The 23,579-nt window shown below is 38.1% G+C and overlaps 1 protein-coding gene across 2 annotated transcripts in view; it reads right to left on the bottom strand.

The window, feature by feature from the left end:
* dennd1b (DENN/MADD domain containing 1B) overlaps positions 1-23,579 on the bottom strand; it is a 333,534-nt gene that overhangs the window by 136,861 nt on the left and 173,094 nt on the right. For both annotated transcript variants that reach the window (XM_072274177.1, XM_072274178.1), the window contains exons 6-7: positions 5,636-5,705; positions 1,148-1,228 (exon numbers count right to left, since the gene is read on the bottom strand). In XM_072274177.1, the coding sequence (XP_072130278.1) occupies positions 1,148-1,228; positions 5,636-5,705 (151 nt within the window). The remainder of the gene's footprint in view (positions 1-1,147; positions 1,229-5,635; positions 5,706-23,579) is intronic.

Here is a 23,579-nt window from a genome sequence, read left to right as displayed (position 1 = left end):
AGTAAAACTATTGAAAATCTTTTCTTTATACTTCTGTCAGTTAAATAAAGGTTCACGTGAATTAACATATCACAGATTTTTGTTTTTATTGCATTTTGGAAAATATCCCAACTTTTCTGGAAATGGGGTTTGTACATCAGTTATAAAGTTCTTCTCCTCGTTTCCCTCTGTTATCTTTTTCATCTTCCTCCTCCAGCACTCCAAAGTATCTGTGCTGGAATTCCCTCCTAAAGTATCTCGACTTTTCCTAATCTCTATAATGCTCCTTACAACCTACCTCTTTCTATCCAAATATGGAGATTGGTGTCAACCTTTCACCAATTTCTACTTTTTTCAGAACAATAATCATTGTATGTTTGTATTTTCCTTTTACTTTTCATGTTTTATGTTAATTACTGATTTGCTGGATAAGAATATCCTTCCATTAATAATATGAGTTGATTGAAAGGCTGCTTAACTTCAAAGTAGCATGGACATGGAACATTGGTAACATGATCATACACAGGACAGTTCTAGTCAAAAAAATTGTTGTCATCAGCAATTCACGACTGTCTAAAAACCATAGCAATTCCCTCGGACTGCTCTTCTAATAAACAAATGTGCTGTCTTCATGGAAGTGCAAAGACAACCATCTGTGTTTCTTCATCTTATATTGTATTGACAGACTCAGCTCCAATATCTTCATGTACAGCCAACCTCTTTAACAAAGTGAAGTTCAACTGGGAACTAAGACCAAAATGTGAATTCATATTCAGTTCCAAATGTTGCTATTAAAATAACAGAATTGAAAATTTTGCAAATAATGATAGTTGAATTTAATTTAATTATCTGTTAAGAGCAACAACTTACTCGGTACCAGCTTCTCTTCTGCATTTAATAGAATACAATTTTAGAGTATTTCAAAAGTAAATTACTGTGTAAAACACGTTAAGATAAATAACGAAGAGCTATTATTGAACTATCACATAGTGGGCTACCAAATTTAAAACCAAAGCAGGAAATGAAAAGCTTCAGCTGGCTACTTAAATATAAAAAACCGAGGAGTCCCGTTTGCTTTGGCCTATGGCACACAAAACTGGACCAATGTCTGAAATTGCTAAAATATGAATTTGACTTTAAAGTAAGCAAATTAAAAAAATAAACCTACCAGGCTGAGATTGACAGGAGTATTAGGCAATGGCACCTCATGTTTGTATAACGTTTGTAAAATATCATTCAAGTCATTTTCCTGCAAGTCAAATAAGAATTTTCACAAATTAGACATTTGGAACTTATCTTAAGTGGAATCAAAAACTAAAAATTAAGAATTAAGCAGAAACAATTTGTCCTCTATGCACCATCCCAATGATGATAGAATTCAATCTTCTAATGAAAGCATAAATGTTACCTGCAATTATTTCCTCTACCCAACTCAAAAGCAAAGCCTAAAAAAGTCAGCAATTTATCTTTGAAGGAAATATCAAATATCAATTTGATATTAATTAAAGCAAGAGATAAATTTATATTTAAATTCATAGATTTATTCTGGGCACCCTTCTGTACCCATTCAGACTGATATCTTATATTTAATTTAGCATTAGCACTTTCAAATACTATAAATCCACAAGGAGAAGGCGACAGGGTTAGACCACTGATGAGGAGGAAAAGATCACATTGAGGTGCACAACCCATGGAATACAAAAGGACTTTTAACCATCTCAGTATTGATTGAGATAATGTGAAAGGAACTGGAGGGTGAGGGGTGGGAGTTGGGCCGAGAGGGATGAATCGCTTCAGAATGTAGTTAAGAACTTCCTTGTTCAGTGTGCTATTGTCTTAGAGAGGAACATGCATTATTGATCTAGCTTTAGAGAAGGAGTTGTGCTAAATGGATTAAATATCATAGGAGAAATATTTGAAGGATTATAATCATAGAATCAAAAGATTTTGATTAGTTATGGGGAAACAAGAAGGATTAACCAAATTAGAACTTAATAACTAAATGAGCACTAACTTCAGTAGAATGAAAGGGGATCCAGTCCAGGTAACCTGAAGTTAAAGACTGGCAGACAAAACTGTTAGAGAAAACTGACAGCTTTTACAGAGAGTGAAAAGATAATGCAATCAATGCCTGTTTGAAGTAATATAACGTAAAAAGTGGATGCATGATTTACATCATGTTGGAAGTGTAAGTGAGAATGTGGCTGAACACCGAAAGCTCAGAAGGGAAATGAGTAAAAAGAGGGAAAATGAGAATATCAAAATAAGTTAGCACTTAACATAAAAAAAGAAACTATAAGTTTTCAAGGCCATGTGAATGTTAGTGAGATATTAAAAGGAATGGGCCTTGTGAACAATCAATAAGATCCCACTATACGCAGCTGATAGCACGTTTGAAATATTTGGTGAATAATCTGCATCTTTCTTTGCCAAGGAAGAGGAGGCAATCAAAGTGATGGTAAAGTGAGAGGTTGATGAGAGAGCAGGAGCTGTCAGAGAGGGGAAGAGGGGGAGAGGCGGGGAGAGGGGAGCTGCTGGGGCTGGAGGGAAGAGGAGGAGAGGAAGGCAGCCACAGAGAGGATATCTACGATGATAGTGAATTCATCACATGGCCTGTTTAGCGCGCATCTTATATTCCTGAAGGATATAGGAATAGAAGGTACAAAAGAGTTCAAACACGAGGAAATCTGCAGATACTGGAATTTCAAGCAACACACATAAAAGTTGCTGGTGAACGCAGCAGGCCAGTCAGCATCTCTAGGAAGAGGTACAGTCGACGTTTCGGGCCGAGACCCTTGCCGATTGCGCCGCCTCTGATCTGGGCTGACATTTGCGTGCCGGGAGGCACCTAATTAATTAGCTTGTTTATTTCAGCTTTTTTTTCTTAAAGGTGCGCTGGGTGCATTCTGACTACCGCTGTACTACTGCATTCTTCGCAGCAATGTATCGGTCCGTGGCCCAGAGGTTGGGGACCACTGGCCTATATGTACTGAATTAGTTAAAGATGGCATGATAAGTTGAGAAAGTGATTTACAAAGCACTTGGTACTGGGATTAACAAACAATATTAAAGTAAGGAAGAAACAGTAACTTTTTATAAAATATCAATTAGCCTATAATTGAGTATTGGGTGTCTTTCTGGTCACCACACTTTACAGAAGATGTAAAAGGCCAAGAGGGAATTCAGCTAAAATAGTTCCAACATGAAAGATTTCATTTGTGAGGATTAACTAGTGAAGTAGGGCTTGTTCTCTTTCAGTGGAGAAGCTCAAGAAAGGATATAAAGATGTGTATAAGTGCTTGACAAGGCTAGGTGAAACAAATTAAGAGGAAGTGTCCCCGTCAGCAGAGAGCTTCAGAACCAAAACACATAATTTTGAGTGATGAAGATCAAAGCATGAAGTGAGGGTTTTTAATGCAGCAAGTTGTTATGTTCTGAAATGATCTGTCTTAAGATATTGCGGATGCAATTTTAGTTGTGGCTTTCAAAAGAGAACTACATAAAATATATTTGAAAGTAACACATCTGTAGGTCCCTGAGCAAAACAGCAGCCAAAAGTAACTAATGGCCATCTTTTGCATGGTCATCTTTCATGCTGTACATTTCCATGATTTGCAATTGGACAGGTTATTACCTCAAGAGCACAGACCAGAGACTACCTGGAGAACAAAAGTTGAGAAGTAGCAACAACTTGCAATGTGAACCTAAAATCCTTTCAAGTCACTACCATATGGTAGCAGATGTGTTTTTAGGACAGATTTCAAAAGCTTTTCAAGTCAATAGAAGCATGGTAAATGCTCAGATCTTTCACAGGCTTGCATCTTAGTACATGAGCTCTTGGAATCAATATTTTGTTTCTCATTGCAAGTTGAGGGAAAATTAGGAGTTAATCAAATGGAACAGATCTTATGAAGAAATATTGGCAATCAGCTGGCTAACTGCTGATATTTCCAAGTCTAATTGACAGCAAACTCAACAGTCACAGACACAGAAACTCAAAATTGTTGTCAGCTGTTTGAAGTATTTTTCAAGAATGCATTACGAAGATGAACTTCATAGAGTCTGGTACAATCATATGAACAACCTGTGCCAGAGTTACGCCTGGTGTAGGGGGCTTTAGTCCAATAATTTCAGTAGAGAGTGGATAAACAAGAGTTATTGTGTGTATAGGTAGTTTTAAATTTGACTTCATTTAATAGTTCATGTTTTAAGTGCATAATTCTTCCGTGTACAAAGACTAAGTGATTGAATGGATTGCAAATCTTTCTGAAAGTCAAAAGCATTCATAATTCTGCAGAGCTCCATCATCAAACTAAGCAAGAATGCAAGGCTTTGTGGGCTGTTCAAGATTTAATCCATAGATTCAATATGGTGCTTCATCTGGCACACTTTGGTGATGGCCAGTGGTCACTCTGATCTTTGGTACAATTGCTGCAAGAAGGTTCCTGTAAGCCAAGTTTTTGTTGAGGGAACTGCCTTTTTTAAAATCCATTCTCCCTCCTTCCACCCCCAGAGTCACTGGCCAGAACAAGTCATTCACTGTAAATTGCAAATCATTATCACAGAATAACTTAACGTTCAATTGATATTCATAACTTTATGTCGGGTTCTCAGTAATATTAACTGTATTGTTAACTGTTAAGGCTAACAAAATGGCTTCTCTGTAGTGTTATAATGAAATGGCTTCTCTGTAGTGTTATAATGAAATGGCTTCTCTGTAATGTTAACTGATGAGGTAATGGTTCTCTGTAGCTGCGATGTTTGGGTTATAACTACAGATAACGGGGGAACTAACCAATGAAGGACCTGTTATGCTATCTTGTATGGTGGGAACCGGAAGAGCTTGCAGTCTTTTCGGCGAGGCAAGTGGAGAGGAAGGACGAGTGCAGGAGCGTTCGGGGGTCCCAGGACGACGGATACCAGAATTTGACGGTTCGGAGGTTGTCGGAGGTCATTTATGGATGAACGAGGGAAGCATGAGCTCCAACAAATTAGTTTGTGCACAGAACTGATAAATTTATTGAGTGGCACCTTTTATTATATTTGTCTCTACTAATCACATCACAAAATAAGAGTTATAAAGTGTAATCATTTGATCGCACATTGTGTACTGTCTGCTGTTTTACGTTGTGGGTTTGTACCAGGGCGCATTACACAGCATCTATGCAAACATGAGACACATTTGGGCAGGCAGACGGCAGTTTTTCCTAGACGAACGTGAATTGATAAGGCCGAGTGTTACATTTCGGTAATGCAAATACTTCTATCAAGTGTATTGTTGCTGGAGTTCAGTGAACAAAACTTTAAAAATTTCCAATAAACCACATGGTATTGATAAATATTTGTTAGTAGACAATTAAATACATGGAAATAATCATCCATGTGCTTAATAGACCAGAATTGCAATTTAAATTGTTCACTGATGTTGGCAACTTTTGCCTGTTGGTTCAAGACACAATTCCAATTTTATTTTTACAGTCCAATCTGACATCAAGGTTACATTTTCCAGCTCCTAGAATGGTATAGAAATTGTTTTTCACACCTGAATTTGACAGTGGGATGATAGTAATAAATGGAAATAATTCTGTTTGTGTGTCATGTAATTTAACAAGTTAAATGAACCATGAAAAGTAAGAGGCACAAGCAAATAGTTTACCTGCTCTTTAACCAGAAGGTCTGCTAAGGTGTTCAGCAGCTTGTAGTAAACTTCAAACCAAGGCAAATAACTGCAAAAGATTACAAGATATTTACCAAGTCATAAATGCACAAGTTAATTACTCTTTGCTCTCACTTGAAATTATACCAATACAGAAATTTCCCTCTAAGCCAGTTTTGAAAAGTAAAGCTTACACAAACATAAAAACTTTGTGAAAAGACAAGTATAGTATTACTTGTCAGGAAAAAGCATAATGCATGAAGGTAGCTGGTGTGGTGACTATTTTAGATTTTGCACTGTTTTTCCTTTGCTTTTGTCTGTTACTTAGACTTCTATATCAAGATAACACTGCTGATGGTTTTAAGAAACCTTTTCCACAATGACAAGCAACTGCTTAAATATCATTAATATAGTCATTTTGTTATCTTCAATATTAACAAAGTGCAAATTTTCCTGATGTATTAAAGGATAGAATAAAATGACCCACTTGATACATATATAATAGGTTGCAAATCATCAACTAGATGTATATTAAGTCAGTGTAAATTTAGTTGCAGAATTATTGGAAGATATATCTTCCAAATTAGATAATTAAAGTCATTTACTTAAAATACTCAATGATTAAAACTGAACCTTGGTGCTTCCCACTTAAAACTACTTATTTCAGAACAGAAAGAATCACTTCTGTACCCACTTTCAAGTGAATTTACGTTTCCATAAATTGGTCTGTGTTTCAAATGGGAAAAAAATTGCGATATTGATTTTCTTCCCCCTCCCCCCCCACTAAACTTTTCCAGAGCACTCCATTTCCTTTCTAAGTCTGACTCCAAACATAGCCATGAGCTTTCTGTGCACTTTACAATGTATTCCTTGTATGTCTGCTTCACCTCATGAACATTGCATCAACCAGAACCATGGACTGTTCTCTCCTTGTACTCTATTTATAAAGTCAGCCAGTACAAACCAAGTTCCTTTTCCAATTCATTATTCAGGTCACAAGCCCTACTGAGTGCATTGCCCTCATTTTTTTTTCTCTCATGGCCACATCTCTCATTCCCATATCATACAACTTTACCATTATTCGCTTCTCTCTTCGGGGATACTTTCCAGAAAATATCTATAATTGTGAGATCAAGTTCCCCCTATTCAAGCAATAGTGCAAAGTTGAATCTGAAACTTAAGTTCCCACTACTGCTGTAGCTTGGAAGTTATGTATTCTAGTTCCACGATAAAGCCCAGAGAAGAACATTTAGGCTGGCGCTCGACTGAATCAATGTTGCACTCTTTGAGGTGCCATCTTTCTGATGAGCCATCAAACCGAAGCCCCATCTGTTCTTTTTATTTGAAAGCAAAGCACCCCAATGCACCATCTTTTATATTAAGGAAGATATCCTCAGATCCCTGGCCACTTTGCCATCCCTTAATTAACATCACTGCAAAAATAAATTTTATCATTATCATATTGCTGGTCATGGAAGCATTTCTGCACATGTTGTCTTAAATAACTGTCAGTTGTATTTCACTGGCTAGAGAGCACTTTGGAGCATCCAGAAAGGGACACGAAAATCTCTCATTTATTTTATTCTCCTGCCAACATCCTTACTTTGCAGTTCTTTGGAATAAACTTCAGGCCGACTGAGGTGCCCATCATTGCCATCTTTAGAAGCAAAAACCAAACAGCTTCATCCCTTTTTCACTTATCTTCTCTCCAGCAAGTTCCTTGAAAGCAAACTACGATAACCTTCTTTCAGCCAATCGTATTCCGTTCCCCTTGAACTCCACTGGCAAACTAATCAGTGTCCCTACCTCATTCCCCAAGGTCGCCTGTTTAGTTTCAAAAAGATATAGTCAAATGCAGAATGTACATGTCCTCTAAACTGTCAGAGCTCCTTACTTATCTTCCCAGAGTAACCCACCAACACTTTACATCTGTTCGCACAAAACAAACCTTTTCAGATCTGGGCTGTGTCTTATATGTGTGTAACCCCACGGAACACAGTTTCTTTGACTTACTACACTGTCATTTATCCCTGCAGAAATTCCTTGCAATACAAAATAAAACCAAGATGCAGTGCCACATCCCACCATTAACTTCTTTACTCGACTTAAACAAATGCCTGGCATTTCTAAGCCCTTCACATCACCAATTCGCCTTCACAAATAGGTCTGCAATTGTACACTCCTGTTTTAGTAAATCCTTCTGTCAGACGTATGCCAGTCCCATCCCGACAGACAACAATTACTGTAAACAACAGGAATTCTGCAGATGCTGGAAATTCAAGCAACACACATCAAAGTTGCTGGTGAACGCAGCAGGCCAGGCAGTATCTGTAGGAAGAGGTGCAGTCGACGTTTCAGGCCGAGGATGAAGGGTCAGGACTAACGAAGGGTCTCGGCCTGAAACGTCAACTGCACCTCTTCCTACAGATGCTGCTTGGCCCGCTGCGTTCACCAGCAACTTTGATGTGTGTTGCAACAATTACTGTAATACCACTTCTGATGTCCTGTCTTTTCCAGTTGCTCAGATTAGTATGAAGACCATGAAATCTCCAAATTATCCTCAGACTCATTAGTTCATTAATGTCCTTCAGAGAAGGAAACCAGCCATTTTAGTCAGTCTGACTTACAACCGACTCCAATTCATGGGTCAGGAGCATTTATGGAGGGAAATAAACAGTCGAAACTGTGCCGATATTTCAGGTGGAGAAGCTTCACAGGATTGGAAAGGAAGAAAGCAGATGGCAGAATAAGAAGGCAGAGGGAGGAGTACAAGCTAGCAGGGGGGGATGAAGGTGGGTGGGTGGGGGAGAGGTTGATGTGATAAGCTGTGAAGTAATAAGCGAACGAGGTAAAGAGCTGAAGAAGAAAACTGATAGGAAAGGAGGTGGGGAAACAGAGGGAGGTCATGAGGGCAGGGGACGAGAACAGAATGGTTTCAGAGTCACCATAATGGGAGGGGAAAAAAGGGGGGAAGAGAAGGGTAACGTTACCAATAGTCAGAGAAATCAATGTTCATGCCATTAGGTTGGAGACTATCCTGACAGAATACATGGTGATCTAAACTGCCCTAATTCTAGGGTTTGCTTGCACAATATTAACAAAAGCATAGTTTTGATTACTTGCAACTGTTTACCACATGAATAGTCTTTTAATTGATATGCTAAAGCACTCTGTGTTCAGCAAAGACGCTGTCCACAGAAGAACATTTATGGTTCATCATTTCTGAATTGAAGCTACTATTAATATCAATTATCAGTCGTAAGTGCAGGTTCTGGAGTACCACCAGTCTATTCTCATTGTTGTGGGAGGGACATGGGGGATATTATGTGAGAAGTGATGGGAATTCTGCTGTAATGCTGGGCAAGGAAAGACTCCAGATGTGTTTCCCAGCTCCAGGCAAAGATCCTGCATCACTCTTTCCAACTAGCTCATTTCCCGCTGATACTTAAACCACATGCATCTGCTTATAAAGGGAGAGTGAGTAGGGGAGACCCACACCACCACAAGGACCCTGTGCTCAGCAGCAGCTGCGATGCTCTGTCAATCATTAGAGTTCATGATCTTCCTCAGGCAGTGCAAGGCTGGCACACAAAGCAGTGAGACTGAAGGATCTCAATTATATTCAACCCCTTCTAAATGCACAGGTAGCTCTTTAGAATTGTTAGGTTTGGGTTTAATGTTGGAAATTGAAGAGAACCATGGCACATCCCTATGGGTTGGACTAAGAACGATGTCTGCAGATTTTTGAGTGAAACAGTTGATTTACAAGTATCAGCTCACATTCCCACATTTCACCACGTGGAGATCAAGACAGGTTTGTCTCTGCGTTACCTTCCTCCTTCACACCAAGCCCTGAATTCATGTGGAATTGCCAGAGATTAATTAATATGTCAATCTGTACATGGTGTAAGAGGGCATCTTTCAGAAATGACTGCAATGAACCCTTCAGGCAAGCTGGAAGCTTCAAGACCGAAGGCAGCACAGTTTTCAACACAATCAAAATACGAAAGATTTCTGCAACACACACTGTGTGTTTTGTGCTTCGACACAATATAAATTGCTGATGAAGGGTCTCTGCACAAAATATTGGCTCTTTATTCATCTCCATAGATGCTGCCTGACCTGCTGGGTTCCTCCAGCACATTGTGTACGTTGCTCTGGATTTCCAGCATCTGTAAAATCTCTTGGGTTTTTGACATAAGATTTCTGGTTATATTTTTAACAAACATTAGCTATTGCCTCCCTGTAGAATCCCAAACTCTGAACAGCAATCACACTATCAACCCACAAATATGTATCCTGCAAAAAAAATATAACTTGGGTAATAATAAAAATGGAATTACAAATTTCTCCTGGTGGTTCAGTGGTTAGGTGAAACTACACATAAATGATTACAAATACTTCTAGTTCTTTAGGAACCCTGAAATCTATGAACATTGATCATAGTTGGCTGTATGGCTACAAGAAGAACATTTGTTTCTCGCCCTAGGCATAGGAACCATGAAGAAAGAATGTCTATTGTTTAGTTTGAAGGTTAAATAAAATTCTACTCCTCAAAAATATGGTCTTAATTAACTAAGAAAAACTTTTGTATTTTCTATCATCTGAAAATGATATAAATGAAGGTCTACACCCTGGTAGATAATAGCATTTACTTTAGTTTGGCTGGCAAGGCAGCACAGATTTAATTACACCTGCATTTCACTGTATGCAGGAATACTGAGGACAGTTCTGAACACAATTAGAAATGCTTCATTAATAAGAATTGATTAACACTGTAACAAAAATTAAAGAATGATGAAAGTACAAGTTAAACATACCTTGCAGGCATCTGATGAATAGATTACATTTTATAGCATGGAATAAGTTTAATATTCCATCTTGAATACTAATACATTATTAATGTTCTTCTCACAATATGTTCAAAATTCAATGTCAGGTATAAAATATTAGAAGCTGATATTTATAGCGGGCTTGATGCTCCAATATAATCAACAGACATTTTATTCAAGTTTGCTTTTTAAAAAAATGATAAAGAAATATATAAATGCTTCCCAGAGAGGCAATAAAGAATTGGACTTTAAAGGCACTTTTCATGCCATCAAAACATTCTCAGGTGATCTTGAATTATTAGAATATTTTGAAACACAGTCAACCATTGTAACATAGGAAACATGGCAGTCAATTTGCGCACTTCATCTATTATGTTGCCTGAGAGTGAAGTATTGGCCTGGACACCAGAACACAGCTCTTTTTAAATAGTACCTTGGGATATTTTGCTTCTGATTGAAATGGCAGCTGGCTTAACATCTCATGCGAGAGACTACCCCTCATAGTACAGTATGTCTGATAGCACAACACTCCTTCACTATTGCACAAAGATGAGGACTTGGATAGTCTTGACAAGATGCTGTTATGATAGTGATAAGTTATTGACTCACAGAGTACAAGATATCTGACAAATTATGAAAGAAACCTCACAAAAAGTATAATCTATATAATGGGTGATTTTTAATTTAGGATTGTATCAACAATGGCATGTTAATCTTTATTTAAAACATTTTATTATGATATTTGTCCTTTTGATTTCACACGGTTAGCAATTTTCAATCTCCAACAGTTACCCGAGTGCAACACATAGATAATGCACTGAAGAAATAAATATTATTTCTCTGTTATGTTCAGTCACCATGTACACAAGTGCAAAATAAAGCATTTTCAGATTCCATTTTCACTGCTAGATTAAACACGTTTCATGGTTTATAATGTTTTTTTAACCCTGATTCAAAGATGTTGTATAAACAATGTTTTGCATTTCAGTGTCATACTAAACTGTCAAAACTTATCTACCACTGTATTTATTCCTTAATTATGTTTTCTACTGTAAAAACAAGACCTAATGGTTATAAAATATTTGAAATTGGATAAAACTGTCAAATATAAACAGCATGACTTCTTTTTAAATAATCCTAAAGGATAGTATTTTGAGGAGGGCACTTCCACCCTGAAGTTAAATTTTGACAACTTCAAAAATTATGTTGACAGTGAAACACTTTACTTTTTAAACCAAGGTTCTTGAAACTCATTTTTAATCCTCATAGATTTCAACCACCTTTTCAGCAAGGTCAACCTATGCATTAAGCACTAAGTTGAGAAGTCAATTAAATACACAGTTCTACCATCAGTCACTTATCGCTGCAGAGGAGTCACTTTGCAAACCATGCAGCAGCTTATCTCAAGGTGGAGGAGGATAATATGCAAGCAAGTAGTCTGTGTCTCCTTTTTCTTCCCTTGTAGCTACAGCTGCTTTTGACAAACGTGGTTAACGTGGAATGCATTCCTGACTCTGACTTAGTTTTTGATTCATAAATAAATCATTTCCATGGCGTGGTGGGAGAAGCAAGTTGTAGTCTTAACACAAGGGGCAGATCTAACCCCATCCTTAGATCACCAGTCGCCAGAGCTCTGAGCTCTGGATTCCCATGTTTCTTCTAGTATGGCCCAATTCAGTGCTGGGCATTTCAGAGCATAGGGAAAAAGGGTCTCTGGCCCATACATGTCCATGCCAATAAGATACACGTTCAAATTAATCTATTTCTCAGCACGTGGCACATATTTCTCTAAACCAGATGGTTCCCAGCCAGGGATCCACAGACTCCTCACTTAATGGTACTGGTCCGTGGCATAAAAAAAGGCTGAGTTCATCTGCTTGTCATCCATGTACCTGGCCACATACTTCATAAATGTATTCAACGTATACTTCCTCTGGCAGCTGGTTTCATAACTGCTGCATCTTTCCCATAATAAGTGGCCAAATCCTTGAGCTCACCCTTAGTCAAAGCTGCTACTGTCATTTGAGTATTTGTGCATGTTGTTTATTGAAGATGCACACATGCTTAAAAGCAATTAAAAATACTGAAATTAATCTATGTAAAATTTTAAAAAGTTGCCATCCTTTCCAACAGCAGCTAAATCACAATAGTTGAGAGGGAAACCACAGGATTTTCAATTATCCTCCACAAAGTGTCCACTGGCATAGTGTCTTGTGGGTGTCCTGTCACTAGCATTCTGCTTTCCTAAAGGTAATACCACCATCTGTGATTGGGAATAGCCCAGTTATAGGTACAATAGATCTGCAGATCTTTGAAGAAGTTGTACATATGTCTACATGAATACTTGGAGTATCATGTTCAGTTCTGGTTGCCTCAATTTAGGAAGGAAGTGGAAGCTTTATAGAGGATGCAGAGGAAGTTTACCAAGGTGCTGGATTAGAGAGAATGTTTTATGAAGAGAGGTTTAGCAGGTTTGAGCTTTTCTCTATGGAGAGAAGGAGAATGAGAGGTGATTTGATAGAAGTGTGTATGATAATAAGTATAGACAGAGCGGACAGACAGCACCCTTTCCCCAAGGTCAAGCTGGTTAATACAGGAAGACATGATTATAAGGTGATTGGAAGAAAGCATAGGGGTGATGTCTGTTGCATATTTAATATTTCAATAATGTTTAAGTAATCTTGAATATAGATTGTTTGATTAAGCAATCTTGTTCATTTAAATAATTAATTACAAGTTACGTGTAAAACACATTAATTGCCTTTGCATCACGCTACCACACATGATACACTTAAAGACAAGGCTAGGCCTGCCTTTCAGTCTCCCGTATGTTTTTTCTTGAAGACAAAATTGAGTTTTAAAAAAAAGGCTGTAAATGGAAGAATTCAGGGTTCGTAAAGAATGAATAATTACCTGTCATATATATGTAATGCCCTGATTCATATTTTTACTGTTATGCTGCATGTATTTCATTTAGCAGTTCTGTAAGAGCAGTCTGTTCTGCTGGCAGCCTGTTTAGGTTATTGTTGAAAATAAGGAATGTGGGCCATCCAATTAGGATGGTAGAATTAGGGGAAGGTTTTCTTGGTGAGGGACACTTAGGTTGGTCTTGGGGTTTTTTTTTGGTTTGGCGGGTGATGAAGAGAGAAGACGCTGGGGAGAACCGGTCATAGGATACGACCCTGTGGGAGACCCGTTTGTTCGAGATAGATTGCGAGCGACGTTCGGAAGCCGATGTGTACTTTCACGTAGCCCAAGGGCCCAGTGCAGGAGTGACAGAGAAGCTCAAGATGCATTCCAACCTGTGCACATTTAACTGTTTAATTAGAATGGGCCCTTTTCTTTTTGTTATTCTTTAGTTAAGTTAAGATTCATAAATATAATTCCTTTAATTGTATGCGGTGTGCTGTCTGTTATTTCATGGCACTAATTTGTAACGGGGTAGCAAATTACACAGCATCCACACAAACCAGAGTTTGGGGTGGGAGAGCCGTCTCAATCTCACGAGTTTGGCGGGAACGGAGAGTGTTTTCCCAAGACTTACGCGGCCAAGGAAACCAGGGGGTTTCATACTTACGCAGGCAAGGAAACCTGGGAGTTCCATACTTACGCAGCCAAGGAAACCGGGGGGGTTTCATATAAAAATACATTAATTGCCTATGTCATCATGCTACCATGTGATATGTGCACGCCTCACTTAAAGAAAAGATGAAGTTACACTCGTATTTTTGGCCTCTCATGTTTCCTTTGAATTAATTTATGTTTTGAAGTTGCAAAACATAACAATTTCAGAAGTAGGTGTTTTTTTTTTACAACACAGAGTGGTAAGTGTGTGGAATGCACTGACAGCAGTGTTGATGGAGGTGGATACAATAGGGAGACTTAAGAGTCTCTTAGACAGGCACAGGGATGATAGAAAAATGGAGGGTTATGTGGGAGGGAAGTACTAGATTGATCTTGGAAAAGGTTAAAAGGTCAGCACAACACTGTAGGCTGAAAGGCCTGTACTGTGCAGTATTATTCTATGTTCAATGTTCTAATAAATGACAAAGTCATGTGTTTAGAGTCTGAATATACACACCTCCCTAAAGCCTCAGATAAAATAATATCTCAGGTACTGTATATAATGATATCCCGATGTACAAAACAACAAACTGGCTGTACCTTTTTGCCAATAAAATGCATTGCATCAAGCGTAAACACTATTCCAAGACAATTTGCTTTAATCCATAGTACTGTAACCAATCCAAGATCCCGTGTCATGCCATGAGATTTTTTGTGCTACAAACAGTCGTGTAGCGAGGCTGCAGAAAGTCTTTGCTTTGAGCCTCATCTCCAAGCAACAAGGAATATATTCTACTCCTGGATGTCACACTCAAAAACAAGTGCAAATATATCCAATTACCTATCAAAGTTACAACTTTGTTGTTGCCATGGAGATTTTTTTTCTTCAATTCTTGCTTCACTGTGGCATCAGGGTACACAAGGTTTGCAGCTGTTTAGTTATTCTGAGGTACTGTATGTAACAACAATGTTTTAACTTTAAGTAAGGTAATCACTAGACAACAACTAAATCTTTGATAAAATAATGACTTTGATAGAGACTTAACAAAGACTGAATTTCATACATTCAAAAGCCTGTATTGGTGTGCAATTAAAAACCATTCTCAAACCATTTAATTAGGTGTGGCATAGTGGCAGAATTAGTGGGGTGCTGCCTCACAGCACCAGAAACCTGGGTTCAAATCTGATCTCTTGTACTTTGTGCACTGAGTTTTTGCATCTCCCTGTGGATGCATGTATTTCCAGTTTGCTCAGACATCCCAAGGTTGTGCAAACTAGCTGCTGTCAGTAGCCACCTGTACATTGGTGGGCAATAGAAACTGGTGAGATTTAATGGGAATATGGGAAGAATAAAACTGGGATTAATAGAGGTTTAGTATAAATGGGTGTTTATGGTTGGTGTTGACACTACAGGCCAACCAGTCTGTACCCTGTTACATCTCTGACTTTAAATTATATTTTTCATGGGATTACATTGTAATAGATTCAATCAAAATCCAGTGTCAAGATATCCATTTTCTATTTACTCGACCATTTTTTATTACTTGTGCATTTAATTATGCTTCCCCTGCACATATCAATCGCCAATGCTGTTATTGTCTCTATTTAATATATTGTAAATCTAAATCCTGTATGCAGAGAACTACTTTTCAGCTTACCTCAATGAATGAAATTGTACAATTATACAATAAAGGAGCTCTGTGACATCCATTTGACAGAACTATCCTTCTCCTCGGCTCCTACTCTGTAGGTCCACAAATATTCTGTCTTCAAGTATACGTCAAGTATCTGAAGAAAGCTACCACTAAAACTGCTTTCAGCACTGTGGGCAGCAGGTTTAAGCCACAGTAATAAAAGAAATACTTACTCATATTCCCGCTAGTTTGTTTTGCAATCGCCTCACACGTGCCTGTTCATTATTGGTTGCACTGGCCCTTTCTCATTATTTGCATCATCAAACTGGCACATAATTTTGGACACTATTCTTTAATCTCCCCTTAACCTTTCCTGCTCTCAGAGCAAACCAATTGCACAAATCTTTTCACATAACTAAAGCCTTCACTCTGTCACTATTCTAATTAATCTCCGCTGCACTGTCTTTAAGGGCTTGCCATTTTCCTGAAACGTAGTGCCCAGGATTAGATCGTACACCAGCTGACTCCTAGGCAGTGATTTATTAAGATGTAGTACCAGACCAGATTTTGCAGTTAGTCTAAAGTGAACAGGGCCACTGCTGACCTTTCAAAGTGAAAAAAAAATTGCACATCTTTACTAGCCTCCCAGAGCCAACATAATGAAAACATGGGAGAGCTTTTCCTTCAGGAGGGCTGGCATGTCATTCTCTCCAGTGCGCCCACTATTTCCTATGAGTGGGTTTGGGATGAATGGGAACTTGTTTCACCCACAAAAATGAGGAAAAATCAGATAGAATTTGAGGTCACAATTCCAATCAAAGCAGGGATAACTTTATTCCAATTCTTCCTTTTAAATACATTAAAACTTCTTAAAATTTTCATACCTCTAACTTTGTAAACGTTAAAAAAACATTTTTTAAAAACTAAATTAACAAACCATTAATGAGTTTGTTTCTAAATATTCTCAGTGAGAATTTATTTTTTTAATCTAGTTTGCAACTCTTTAAATTGGCAAACGATTACCTGAACATCTCTCAGCTATTCTCTGCATTTCCTGAGACATGGTACCGAATTTTCTATCGAAATTTCAGAGCAGGTACAAGACAAACACATGTTCCCTCATTGGTTTTAAGCTCAACATGAAACTATGTAGTCTAAAATGGCATAATTTAACTGATAGAAATTTTGATATTTCCGCTTTCAAAATAACATGCATACTGCTATAGGTGACATTTTTGAAGAGCAACATCGGTGAACATAGCTAGTATGGATGGTGTTAAACCTGAAATACTTGGACTTACTTCTTTGTCTTAGATCTCTGCTACTTCCTTTACAAAGCACAGGATCACATATTCATCACAATCAATCCTATCATCAACTTCCATACGGTTATGGCTATTGTCCACCTTAAAATAACTAGAGAAACAAGGGAACACCATGAAGGACAATGAAAAGAAAGGTCCATCAAGCTGTCAAATCAATTATTCTTTGCTGATCGATTCACTATATTGTACTTCAGGTTCAAATTCTGAATTTTAATCTCTAAAGTAAGCAGTTAATTTGAATCAAACAGAAACAAAATATATAAAATACTCATCATCAACCAACTAATTATACCAATTCTACATTAATTCCAATACAACATCAACATACTCTAGTTTTGGAAACAAATACTCTTGGGATAATGTCAAATTTCATACTTCATGTCACTGAATTTGACGGTATTTCTCTTCAATCAAATACAAGATTTGGCAGCTTCAATTTATTTTTTTTAAATAAAGAATACATTTTTAAAACTGCACTGAAAAACACTAATAATAGTCTTAAGAAAATCCAATTTAAGAACCATAAATATCCAGCATAAATCAACTATTATTTTCAGTTCCTCTATGTTCCCAGAAGGCAACTTAGAAAATTGTTTTCTGACTGCAAAAAGACTCTGTTACAAAACACTGATGATTCAGTGTCACATTCACAAGTCCATGTGAGGTGAATTACTTTTAAGCAAACAACCAACTGAAGCAACATCTTCATGACTGAATAACATTTGTGAAAACAAGCATCCAGAAGGGGCAAACTGATATTTGCAAATTCCTTGATGTGTTATATGACTATTCACTGATATTTACATAAACCTTTGGAGCCTAGTTAAATAATCTGCATATGGAACATGCTGTGTGAATGTAAGCATTGAAGAAAACTAATGTTAAACTTCCTGTACTATGAACAGAAAACTTCACATCCCAATTCACAAGGAATGGATAGCATAATTCATTATTTCCGTCTTATGACAGGAATTTAAACCTTGATCACAACTTGTTCATTTGTCTTGTCTTCTATTGTACACATTTCTGCTTTGATGTTTTGCACTTTGGTCTTGATCCTTGAACTTGGTTTCTCAAATTAATGAGAGATATAAAGGACCCTCCTAATTTTCTTGTTACTAAAGGCTATACAGAACAGATGGAAATGGATCAGCAGATACCCACTTAGATTTGTTTGAGAAAGGCATCAGATTTAGCTGGAACGTTTCCAAAATTTGCCATTTACACTTAAGCAAGAATTGAAATTAAAATCATATTGTTAAAATTAAGGACTAAACCTGATAATAAACTCATTCAGAAACAAAATAGTTGCTTGAATTCTCAACGGAAATAAAGCTTATGTTAAATCTTTGTTCACAATGAGTAACATAATTAGTTTTATTATAAAGGATATCCTTAAATTTCACTAATCTAGAGCAAAGTATAAAACTGAATCCTTCATCTAAACTGTTTACATTATTCTCCAAGGTGGTGATTTAATAAATATTGTCAGATAAACCAGTTTTTGAGTACATTCCCATTAATGATAGATATCCCATCATTTAGGACAAAGTCAAAGGGTATATGGGAATGCTACCATTTTCCCTTTGTTCTTACATTATTCTGACATGGAAGTATACCTTCATTCCTTTAATATCACTGTGTGAAAAAAGCCAACACTGCGTTGACTTCATCAGCTGAGTAAGGTGGCTCAACACTGCTGATTATAGCGAGCAGCCATAACAGAGTGGATGTGGATGGGATGTTTCGCAGATCATGGATTCATTACAACAAGGGTCACGGACAAGAAGGAGTTGCCCATTTAAGACAAAGGTGGGCCAAATCTAATCCTAAGGGTCATATGCCTTTGGAACTTAAGCTCAATGGGCAGGGGATGCAGAATCTTTAATGTTTGAGGAAGAAGCAGATCAATGCTTGATAGGGGAAGTAGAGAAAGGTTACCCAGAACGGACAGCAATGTGGAGTTGAGGTTGCAATCAGTTCAGTCATGATCACACTAAATGGCGGAGCAAGCTAGAAGGCCTATTCACGCCTCTAACTTCTACGTTTATTTCACTTTTTTTAATTACTAATCAGTTTTAGAAACTGTGCAGCCTTTCAGCTATTGTAGGACAAGATACTGTTGATCTGTGGTCAGCTGAAAACAAAGAAAATTGCACTGGAGAATGCCAAGACTATGTAAAGAACAAATTAAGCCATTTACATGCCCTTTGTGTTTCAAATGTACATATATTCCTATGTACATGACTTCAATTTACACAAATTCATTCCTCCCATTACATATTCAGAGTTTACTGCAACAACCAATATACTGACTTAACTTTCCTAAGGTAACCCAATTCTCTAAATACAGCGGTCTTTTAGGACTTGACTAAATGTCAGCATCATTAATGCACTTAATTTCTCATTGGAGACTAACAAGCAAAACAAAGTAAAACAGAGGAAAGCTACAGGCCCCTAAAAAGCTCCATTTCAATAACAAAACAGTGCAACTTTTCCCAAAACAGAAACAGAATCGGAAGACTAAGCAATCACACAACCTGTGCTTAAAAGTAAGTACATTGACAGTATCGCCACATTAAATAATTCAACATAATTCTTTTCCGTTACCTAACATGCCTTCTTCAGCAAGAGACTGCCAAAATAAAGGTAATTGTTTGAGTCTGGTAAACTGATCACCTGCAGAGCTGCAGATTTAACAGGCAGTCTGGCTGGTGGAACTATTACAGGGCCAAAGTCAAATACTGGAGTTAAGGTATAGATCTTCCTAATCTAAAAATCTAAATGAACAATGAAATAATCCCAAGGGTCTGAATAAACAACTCCTGTCTCAATATTCCTTTTTGCACAAACTTTTTCCAAAAATAAATTGGAAAACAAAATGGGTGCCTCAGGTCAATGAGATTTTTATAATACTGTAGTTCCAAAACAAGTAAGAAGAGTTATTGTCAGCAATAATGATTGTTTCACTTCAGATAAAAGAAAGGAATGTAAAGAATTGCCCCAAGAGAAAATTCGGAATGTGTGAATTTAACATTGGAGGAGAAGGCGATATCACAATGTATGGCCCAAATAAGGCCTTTTGCACAAAAGAACAAAATAGTGAACTATATTTAACATGGGGAGCATAACACAATATCCATTATTGGAATCAAGTTTAGCATCACTAGCATATGTTGTGAAATTTGTTGTCTTTGCAGCAGCAGCAGTACAATGCAATACATAGTATTACAAAAAATTGACTTACAGTAAATATATATATATATATACATATAAATGCACATATATATAATATACACACACATACATACGCACACACGTATGTATATTAGTTAAATTAAGTAAGTGGTGCAAAAAGAGAAAAGAAAGTATTGAAATAGTGTTCATAGGTTCAATGTCCATTCAGAAATCTGATGGTGGAGTGGAAGAAGCTGTTGCTGAATCATTGAGTGTTGGCTTCAGGTTCCTGTACCTCCTTCCTGATGGTAACAACGAGAACAACACACAACCTGGGTGATGGGGTCCTTAATGATGGACGCCACTGTTTTAAGGCATCGCTTCTTGAAGATGTCCTAGGTTAGTGCCCAGAATGGAACTGACTTAGTTTACAACGCACTGAAGCTCATTTCAATCCTGTGGAGTAGCCTCTCTGTACCAGACATTGATGCAGCCAGTTAGAATGCTCTCCACAGTGCATCTGTAGAAATCTGCCAAATCTCCTTAATGAAATATGGCCATTGTCATGGCGTCTTTGTAGCTGCATCGGTATGTTGGGTCCAGGTTAGATCCCAGAAATATTGACACCCAGGAGCTTGAAATTGCTCACTCTCTCCACTTCTGATCCCTCTATGAGGACTGGTGTGTGTTTCCTTGTCTTACCCTTTCTGAAGTCCACAATCAGTTCTTTGGTCTTACTGACACTGAGTGCGAAGTTGTTTCTGCGACATCACTCCACTAACTAGTATATCTCACTCCTGTACACCCTCTCATCACCATCTGAAATTCTGCCAATAATACATGTATCATCAGTAAATTTATAGATGGCATTTGAGCTGTGCCTGGACACACAGTCATGGGTGTAGAGCAGTGGGCTAAGCACACATCACTGAGGCGTGTCAATGTCGATTGTCAGCAAGATGGAGATGTTATTTCCAATTCTTACAGATTGTGGTCTTCTGGTTAGGAAGTCGAGGATCCAGTTGCAGAGAGAGGTTCAGAGGTTCTGGAACTTTTCAATCAGAACTGTAGGAATGATTGTGTTAAACACTAAGCAATAGTCAATAAACAGCATCCTGACATAGATATTGTGACATGGCTGCAAGATACTTAGAATGGAATATGAAAGGTTACAAGATCTATAAAATGGTAAATATATTTATTTACTTAACGATAAAGCTCCTAGTAGGCCCTTCCAGTCCTTTGACCCAGCAACCCCTGACAAATCCAATTAACTATAATGTAATCCTGACTTATGGACCATTTCTCCAGCAATAGAAAAAGAGACTAGAAACAGCTGAATTATGGTTCTACAGGAGAGTATTAAAAATATCATGGACCACACACACATCAAATGAAGAAATTCTCAGAGAGAGCTCAAGCAGTTCAATCACTCATACCAACAACAAGAGAAAAACAACTCAGATTCCTAGGACACATCATGCAGAAAGATGAACTAGAAAAACTCATATTCTCTGGAAGGATTGAGGGGAGTAAACCTAGAGGAAGACCTCGGCTTATGTACGTCAAAAGCATAGCCAGGTGGCTACACATCGAGGAAATGGAAGTCATCCAAAAAAACAGAGGATAGATCTATGTGGAAAACCAAAGTCCGCATCAGATATGGTACCTAGACAGACAGACAGTAATCACAGGCCAATTTACAATAACCAGCTTAGGAAGGTTAATGGCACCTAACAGCGACTCCTTTGCTTGCATCTTCAGAAACAGCTATTTCCATCTTTAATATCTTTAGATTTTCCTTTTTAGGATTCTTTTGAATACCCAGACCTGGAGTTACACATTGACCACCGTTCTTTGCGGGAATGGGACCCGCTCTCGAGGTTTCACAACTGGCCATTGTTCGGCACGCCAAGGGCTTGGCCTAACAGCTCTGCTTGCCTTCAGAGGACCAAATTTTCATGGCTCTGGTGGGGGGGGAATCAAAAGTCAGTGTCCGAGCAGAAGACCGGTGTGTCGTGGGAGATGGAAGATCTAAGGCTGTGCTGTGTGCCCAGAGACCCGAGATGTTTGAGCACAGAGCTTGGAAAAAGCAATGCAACTGACTTTTACCATCATAAACCAGTGAGTTGTTTGTTATGTCGCCCCCCTCGCTATAAAAAACAGAGACAGCTCTTTCTCCCTTATTAGGGAGAGAGAGAGCCTGTGGTATGTCGAATGCCGGGTGAACAATGTAGCCTTTGGGGTAACTGCAAGTCTGTGTCTTTTCTATTGTTTTGCTCACGCTTGAGTGCTTGGTGGCGGGTACTGCCGCTTTTATTTTGCCGTGGGCGGAAGGGGGATTGTTGCTTGCTGCCGCTTATGCGTGGGAGGGAGGGGAGCTGTGGGTGGGGGGGACTTTGGGGTTCTAACATTTAACTGTTGTTCACTCTTTGGGGGCACTCCTCTGTTTTCGTGGATGGTTGCGAAGAAAAAGTATTTCAAGATGTATATTGCATACATTTCTCTGACTTTAAATGTACCTTTGAAACCTTTGAAACAAATTAACCAGTATGTCCTTGGACCGTAGGAGGAAACCAGAGCACCCGGGGAAAAGCCATATTCTGTGCGGAGAACATACAGACTCCTTGCCAAGGGTGCCAGAATTGAACTCCGAACTCTAGAACACCCTTTGCTGTAGTAACATCACACTAACCGCTATACTACTGTGGCACCCAAGTAGATGAGGTGAAATAATCCTGATGACTGAAACACAAATCACTGCAATGATAAAAAGATCTAACAGAAGGTAAACTGACAACAAATGTCTATAAACTAGAATTAAGAGATGTAATAAGACTTAATTCTGCTGTGTATTTTTGTTTTACACATAAGTTAGAAGATGGTGAAATTGTGTAATGCAATAATGAAGAGACTGGTCAGCTTTTAAATGGGTTGAGGAAGCAGGTGAGTTCACTTTAGAATGGTAGAAAAATTTTTGCCTGTATTTGGGATGGTTTTCTTCAACAATATGAACCAGAACCAACAATGGGACAAATTGCATTAGACTCTGTTCATAGTGCATGAGTACTTAGTTGATAATTTGTTGTTGTTCAGTTGTTAAGTCAAGTCTGACTCTTCGTGACCTCATGGACACCTGAACACCAAGTCTTCCTGTTGGAAACTGCCTAAGATCCCCCAAGGTCATACGCATTGTCTGAGTAATATTATCTATCCATTGCTTATCCTCTCCTTCTTTTACCTTCTTTTTACCTAACATGAGAGTCTTCTCCAAGATATCCTGACTTTTCATGATGTGGCCAAAATATATAAGCCTTTGTCTCATAATCAAGCCTCGCAGTGAGCAGTCCACTGTATTTCTTCAAGTGTAGACTTGTTGGATCTTTCTGTTGTCCAACGAACTCGAACACTT

Source organism: Mobula birostris, chromosome 12 (assembly GCF_030028105.1).
Source record: "Mobula birostris isolate sMobBir1 chromosome 12, sMobBir1.hap1, whole genome shotgun sequence".
Classification (NCBI taxonomy): Eukaryota; Metazoa; Chordata; class Chondrichthyes; order Myliobatiformes; family Myliobatidae; genus Mobula; species Mobula birostris.
This window is presented reverse-complemented; position numbering and strand designations above follow the sequence as displayed.